Raw genomic sequence first — 7,695 nt, 5'->3', positions numbered from 1 at the left:
GAAATATTGTGCGAATTTGAATGACCATGAGAGGTGCATGGTGCACCAAAGTGAATGGCCGGTATATGGTGTCTATCTAATCAATGTTGATTTAGCAAGTTCTGAGCCATGTGTCAAGGTATATGCCTAACATATTCCCACAAGTTTATCCATGACTATGATCCTACAATGCACCATGCCATCAACCATATAAATCACATGAAAAACTTATCAAGAGGATTTGGACCGATCTGAAGGTCCAAGCTAGTATGTGTTGAAACAAAATAGTTGCGTGAGCTAGTTTGTGGCGTTTCCCACACACTTGTGCAACTTTGGGTGCCGAAAGGAGTGCATGCACCAAAGAAGGTGGCTATTCATTCTAAGTGTTACTTTTGAAGTGGAATGCCTTTGGCAGATTCTAACCACGTGTTGTTCAAGCGTGTACATAAGTGATCTACTAGTCCCGTCAGTTTAGATATTGTCGTGATCTGATGATGCACCACATCATCGGGCTACTTTGAACATATGTTGCCGTGTCATATGATGTGGGATTGTGGCACATGCCGGTGATGCTAACTTTTGAAGCATCAAATCATGCCGAATTAAAAACAAGTGTGGCAAGTCCCTGAAAAAGTGTAAGGTCATCCATCGTGAAAGATGAAAACTTTTTTCTCGCAACTCCTACTCCATCTAGACAGCCATTAAAAATGAATTTTTAGATAATGTAGTTTCCATTATATTTTGGGTTAACTTGGGTTAGATTGCAAGATAGAACTGAGCGAGGGAGGCAAATTTGCTACAAACAACCGGCGCTCATCCTAAAATTTTAAGCTAAACTTATTGGTGGCAATGCAAGTTTTTCATCACTTGGCGCTATTAATTAGAGATCATATCGATGTCTAACTGATGAGCATGCCATGTGAAAATCTCTCAAAAAAATTTCACGTTGTCATCATTCTGCGGCAAGCACACGCTTGTCTTAAATTCTTTCATGTTTGTTCAGTTTGCTATGTGCTGGACTCTCAAAGTTCTCAGGATGCACACAAGCACAGTTTATTCCATTATACCAGAGTACCGCTTAATACAAGTTCCAGACGCTAGCTAGCTAGATTCCAACCGCTGGCTTATTTTTGCCCACACATCTACAACCACAGGGACGGCTGTTTTTTTCCCCCGTCTCGCAAAGGTAGAAGCTATAGGATAAATGCAGGCAGATCATCAGATAGCCTGGGCTGGATCTTTGCTGCTCTGTGCTCGTTGTGCTCCACGGCCACGGCCCGATCACGGGGTGGTGATGTCGTGGATGCTCTTGCGCTTGGAGTCGCCGCGGCTGCCGGCGCTGGCCTGGCGGATGAAGTACTTCTGCGCGTGGCTGGCCACCTGCGTCGGCGTGCGCGTCTTCACCGACCACCGCGAGATGTTGCGCCAGTCGCCGCGCCCGTACTTCTCGAGCCCTTCCAGAAACAGCCTGCAGAGAAGAGAGACGCAGGGGGAAAAAATCAGCCGGGCCTACCACCACCAACCTGCCTGGGAGAACTGGGAAAGATCTGGTGGGCCAGGAGGAGCGGATCCGACGTGGGGAGATGCATGGGCCCAGGAGAAGGCGACAAGGAACAAGAGGAAAGAAAAAGGACAATCGGATTCTGGCGGCGCGGTGTACCTGTGCTCCTCCTCGGTCCAGGGCACGCCGCGGCGGCGCTCGTCGGCGCCCCCGGCCCCGCGGCCGCGGCCGGCGCCCCCGCGGCCCCCACCGGCGGCCGCGTCCTCGTCCCAGGAGTCCGGGGCCTCGACCATGCCGCGCTCGATGAGGTCGACGTCGGTCAGCAGCGCCTGGTAGTGGTCCCAGGCCTCCTGCGCGGTGCGCCCCGGCAGCCGCGACGCCACCAGCGTCCACCGGTTCGGCACGTGCTCCGGGAACGTCACCAGCGCGCCCTCGAAGACCTTGTCCTCCGCCTTGGTCCACGGCCTGCTGCTCGGCGGCGCCGCCCACGCCGCCGCCGCGGACGACGACTGCCCGCTCACGCCGTAGTAGAAGGCCATTGCTGCTGCCTGCGCGCGCCTCGTGACTGGCTGGGTGGAGCGAGAGGGAGCGCGCGGGCGTTACGAGTCACCAGGCTAAGCTAGGCAGGGCGGCTGCTCGCGCTCGCGCTCGCGCTGTGGTTGTTGGATCTTTGGCTCGGGGCTGAGGCGATGGGCGCCTTTTATAGATTTGGAGCGGGGCGGGGCCGGCGGGGGCGCGGATGCCATTCTGCGCGCCGGGCACACGTTTTGGGCGTGAGGGGGAGCGCCACGGCTTGGCAGAGCCGCAGAGGATAAGCGCACGCGTTGCAAGCGCCGCCGGCCACACCAGATGGTGATTAAGTGCGCTGATTAGCTGGTGCTTAGAGTAAAGGTGCCGGGGAAGGGATCAAGGGAATCATCAGAGGGTTATTGCTAGTACTCCCTCCATTCTCGAATATATGACGTTTAGGACAACTGTGAACTAATTTTGTTGTCCTAAACGTCATATATTTGAGAATGGAGGGAGTAAGTATGAGGACGCTAGTGACGTCAAGATGGCAATCATGTTTGACGAGTAACACTATTGTTGCTACTCACTCCATCCAGAAAAAATATAAGTCTCACTTATTGAGGAGTCAAACAAAATTTCAAGTTTGATTAAATTTATATAAAAAAAGAACTAATATTTGTGTCTCCAAATAAATTTAGTATGATAATACAGTAAATGACTAATCTAACGATACTTATTTTGTATAAATTTAGTTAAATTCTATTTGGCGCGGAGGAAGTATATAGTTTGCTTGAGCTCGTCCACACCATATTTGATTTCATTGTGCGATTGTCAACTGGCCTGAATGCTGCAAGCACAAAAATACTTCGTTAGTGTTTTGAGTTTCTTTTCTCTTGCTACCAGCAAGACGGGTAGCTACAAATAAACCACCAAGTTCGAGGTGCATGCACTTGTCTCTTGTGATGTCTCTCTCGTCTTGGATAACATGAACTTGGGCTAAATTACAATCTTGTTAAACCTGCTATGCTCTCAGGAGGGTGAAGATGAGCCACTGTCTCACTGACGCCTTGACGGAATGGCAGCGTGTAAAGCAGGGAGCTAGGAGGGAGGAATCTGGTTGGAGTTTTCGTCAGTAGTTGTTGGTTTGTTGAGTTTCCTCTTTCGGTACACGCACTGTGGACTGACGTTGAACGAAAGCTGAAAGTGGCATATAGCCATGTTGCTGTTGATTTGGGTTTGTATATTGGGCTTCTTTTTTCTTCCTGAACTAGCATGATGCATCAGTTTCTGAACTAGCACCATGCATCGTCAGAGTTTTTTCTTTCTGAACTACGCATCATGCATCAGTATAGCGTAACACGTTCATTTTTCACTATTCACCAATATGTGTCTCGAACGCTGACGATGCTCTCTGCCATAGGGCCATACTGCACCGTTCCATTCCTGGAGATGGACGCTCTGTGGTAGCTCTGTTTCTGCAAGCTGGATCGACAGCTCTGCTCCCATGCAAAAACGATAGCGTCCGGAATCCGTATCTCTGCAACACTTTTAGAGAGACGGGAATTTTTCCTAGATTTGAGGCGCACCCAAATTCCGTGCCGCTCTTGTACTTCGCAACCTCTAGAGAGATTCCCTCGAACGGCGGCGGCAGCAACAGCAGCAGCGTTCGGTAGGCAACGCCATGGATTTCAAGTGAAGATTTGATGCGCAGCAGCAGCGGCCGGCTTTTCGAACACGCTCTGGATGGTTCCAGAGGACCGGACCGGGCACGGGGGAGGAGGAGCCGCTGATCGGGCGTTTTCACACCGCGAAAGCGCTACCCACCCGCCGATCGACCCAGAGTCGTTTTCGCGCGCTCTGCTCGATCTGCTGCGGTGCTGCCCGGATCCAAAAGCTAGCAGGACACGAACGCCTTGGAGAAGGCCGCCGCCGAGCCACACACGCTGGGTGGGCAGCTCGAAGGACGGCTAAGAGTGGTAATGAACCATAACTCTAGTGATCACTTCATGATCTAATAAAATTAAAAATTAGAGTCTGATCTTTAAATTATCTAGATCAAATTTAACATCCGTTACCATTTCATGGACGGGCCTGACCGCGACCCACCAGAGCTCCGGAGGTGGCCGGGCCCACACGCGGTTTCAGCCCCGAGTCACCGAGGTGGGCCCGGCCGGTAGCCGCCGTCCTCCCAGGTCCCAGCAGAGCGGAGAAGATCTGGGGCACGGGCTCTCTCGCTCGCTGTGCTTATGTTTATCCAGATTGCCAGTGCTGATGCGCAGGTGCTGCGCGGGGCAGGGAGTCGCCTTGTCGCTTTCACGGAGGGCGTCTCCGATCCATTGGCTGCCGCGAGAAGTGACATCGAGCCGGGGTCCAGGGGACATGGTCCTGGATAATCTAAAATTTTGTTACTCGTAGCTTTTTTTTGGGCCAGCGTAATCTAGCGTGCCTGAATCGCGCCAGCCTTGCTTGTGGATAATGATGCCTACAGCGAAGGAGATCAGGCCGTCAGGGAGAGAGAAGCCGGGAGCCTGGCGTCACCAGCTGCATATCGGGGATTCGCGAAGTACGAGTGCGCTCTGATCGTTGGGACACCCAACCCTTTTCTACGTAGAAGCATAAAGTATCTGAATTCGAAAGCAGCGGTGGCCACTGGGATTAGTACAACTAAACATGACGTTCGCGGAAGGACATGGAGCTCGATAGTCCTAGCTGGAAAGCCTAGCGTTGGCTAACCATTTCTGCCAAGTCCCGGACGCCATAGTTTTTCCTTATCCCAGGAAAGACCAAAGGCGCCGGTCCCTCCAATTTCATCACGTTCCGGGGCGTACAGCGTACTGTTCCAAATCCTGCAGCTACCTTTAGCACAGATGCCGCGGCCGGCCACAGGTTCCACTTCCACCCAGGCCAGGCTAGGCTACCATGTCGGCGAGGGGACTCTGTGCGTGTGCCAACGAATCATGATCTCGCGTGGAAAGGCGACGGCGAGGACGCCCGGAAAGACGCTTTGTCGCGGTGCGGGCCGAGTAGGCGCGCGGTCGCCTTTTGGACGGATTCCCGATTCGTGGGGTGGCTGGCGGGCGACGGCCGGCATCCACCGCGGCACGGGGCGGCGGGGCCACGGCCGCAGCCAAACCAACAGTGCGTGCGGCGCGGATTGGATTCCGCTCGGGCTTGGATGGATGGATGATGACGACGACGACGGGAGGGGAACGAACTGGGAATCTTGGGATCCCGCGGCTGGCACGCGCGCTCCGCTCTGCTGACGGGTGACGCCCCTGGCGCTGTCCCGCGTCCGGGACGCTGAAAGCCGAGCAACCCTAGCTGGGTGCTCTGCTTCCGTGCCACGGTGAAAAGGTCCCAGGAAAGCGCCAGGATTGTTTTGCGATGATGAATAGCACCGCGCGCCCAGCAGGGGCGGGCCCAGAATTTGAGAGATGGGTATTCAAAATTTCAAAAGATGTAATTTGTTTTGACAAGCCAAATTTTATGAACTATAATGATAATTTTCAAACTTAAGATCAAATTTATCACTAGTCAACTCACTTTGCACTCAGGTTTTGATTTCACTCAGACCCGCTTCTGGTTGCTCGCTCACACTCCAAAGGGCACGGACTGCTGGAGCGGTGGAGCTGTGCAGGCCCCGCCGCACTAGAGAAGGGGCAGTGCCATGCCCTGGCCGCGTGCGCCATGTCATGCACGCCCAAACCCTGCACCCCTGCCTAGCTGTGGCTAGCCTGGTCGCTGCCCGCGTCTCATGGCCCGCCCGACTGCCAAGCCTGTGACGCCGTCCGCCCGGAGCCCCTACGGCCGTTCATCCTCACGACCGACGAGCCCCTACCTCCGTTTGGTCTCGTTGCGTCCTCGCCGCCGTGATCATCGATTCGAGGAGCTAGGGTCTTGCAGATGTGGATCGGGAATCGAGGGACCGAGAGGGTGCATGGACGCTTGGCCTGTTGGTCAAGCTAGCTCACTGGCTACTTGACCACTAATGGACCTGTGGGCCATCAAGTGAGGAGGGGTGGGATGTGGGCTGCTATGATTTTTCAGCACGAGTAGAAAACTAGAAGTTTGGAAGCTTATTATTTTGTGTAATATTCGTATTTTTGCTCTATATATATGATACACTACATATATAATTTTTTTTGCCACAAATAATGGGTATTCAGTTGAATACCCTTACTATAAGGTAGGCCCGCCCCTGGCGCCCACCACGGCCTGCAAGTGAAATGCTCACTGTTGACGCCTTCTACGGGCCAACACACGATCGCGCTAGGTCGCACAACGCGAGGAGGAGCTCCTTGCAGCACCTCCTGTGTGGAGCGGTCAGACCGGTCAGAGGGACCGGTCAGACCGGTCGCCGTGCAGAACGGCGACGATCCTACGAACGCTCGCCCGGGAGGGACCCCGTCGGGGCAAGCGCGTGTAGGGTTGTCCTAGGCTCGGCAGGCCAGCTAGGGCGTCCTCAAACGCCATGGAGACGAGAGAAGAACAGCATGTCGAGGTTGGAAAAGTAGGGTAAAGATAAAAAAGATAAAAGATGTGTTTTTGATAGATTCGATTGGGTTATTCCTTCAATCGGCCGTGACCCTTTATATTTATAGGGTGGGGGAGACTTACCCCGCAAGAAATCCTGTTTACAGATCTAAATCTATTAAGAACTCTAATTGTACTCGGACTCCTCCTAGACCGGTCGGACCTACCGGTTGGTCATGCCAGACCGTCTACAGACGCCTAGACCGGTCAGACCGCCTAGACACACCGGTCAGACCGGTCTGTTCAGGTTACTACCAATTTTGGTCGTCAACATATGCCCCCCCTGTTCTTTGGCAAAGCTTGCATGCCAAAGAACATTTCTCTGGACCAAAATTGTCTAAGGGCGACGATTAACAATACGTCGGCCATACATTATACTTAAACATGCTAAAATAGCCGAACTAAGAGAACTAGCATGTAACAATTTCTAGCTTACGATCAGCAAACTATTTCGGCTTTATATTCCTTAGCATGTTCAATAACAAAAATCTTGAGACGGCCAATGCGGCCGATTATACAAATCATAGCTCCTTGGTAAAGTATAAAACTGATAATCATAATATGGCAGCCAAGGATTATGACCAAACCATGGATTAAGCAAACCTGAATATGCAGACCATGGTACATGCATCGATGGGATGAATGACGAAGACCAATACGATGACCGTTGATGCTTTCTTGATCTTGGTGATGAAGAACTCCTTTTTCGTTTGCCTCCCAATTGATTGCTTCGTTTTTGCGCAGATATCTTTTTGTATTTATCCAGAAGCTCCTCAAAGGTCGGCTTGATCCTATTTTTTGCACCACCAGACTTTCCAGGTTTAGACCGGTCAGACCGGTCCTGTCAGAACCGATATAGATGCTCTTATCTTGCCTCCCAGCCGAATTTGAACATTGTTCGACTATATTGTTTGAAGTATGGTCTCCATTGGGGACAATCTGAGCAACGGAACTAGCCGATGTTTCTTCAACGGTCAGCTTTTCTTTATCTTGTGTCAAATTTGAATTTCTATTCAATCGCCCATCTTTTTTGACACGATAAACTTGCTTGATCACCATGTGTTTCTTTTTCTGTGCAGGCCAATTTTTTGGATCAAAACGGTCATTATTTGTAGGTGATGGCTTACTAATTGCCGGCTCCCTATAGGTAATATAATTTGGGCACAAATATG

At 51.9% G+C, this 7,695-nt stretch overlaps 1 protein-coding gene across 1 annotated transcript; it reads right to left on the bottom strand.

Annotated features, from left to right (window-relative positions):
- Positions 1–1,011: 1,011 nt before the first annotated feature.
- On the bottom strand, positions 1,012–2,137 carry LOC120698536 (transcription factor DIVARICATA-like). Its single transcript, XM_039982190.1, has 2 exons — positions 1,640–2,137; positions 1,012–1,447 (listed from the first exon to the last, which is right to left on the bottom strand). The coding sequence occupies exons 1-2, from the start codon at positions 2,017–2,019 to the stop codon at positions 1,261–1,263; spliced, it is 567 nt and encodes a 188-aa protein (XP_039838124.1). The 5' UTR covers positions 2,020–2,137; the 3' UTR covers positions 1,012–1,260.
- Positions 2,138–7,695: the final 5,558 nt, after the last annotated feature.

Source organism: Panicum virgatum, chromosome 3K (assembly GCF_016808335.1).
Source record: "Panicum virgatum strain AP13 chromosome 3K, P.virgatum_v5, whole genome shotgun sequence".
NCBI lineage: Eukaryota > Viridiplantae > Streptophyta > Magnoliopsida > Poales > Poaceae > Panicum > Panicum virgatum.
The sequence above is the reverse complement of the archived record's forward strand: the minus strand, read 5'-3'. Positions and strand labels throughout refer to the sequence as shown.

Bases quoted from the DNA above. Each gene is read 5' to 3' on its own strand.
- LOC120698536 (XM_039982190.1), bottom strand. From the start codon at position 2,019: ATGGCCTTCTACTACGGCGTGAGCGGGCAGTCGTCGTCCGCGGCGGCG. The intron at 1,448-1,639 runs GTACACCGCGCC...TCTTCTCTGCAG, and splicing joins TGGACCGAGGAGGAGCACAG to GCTGTTTCTGGAAGGGCTCG.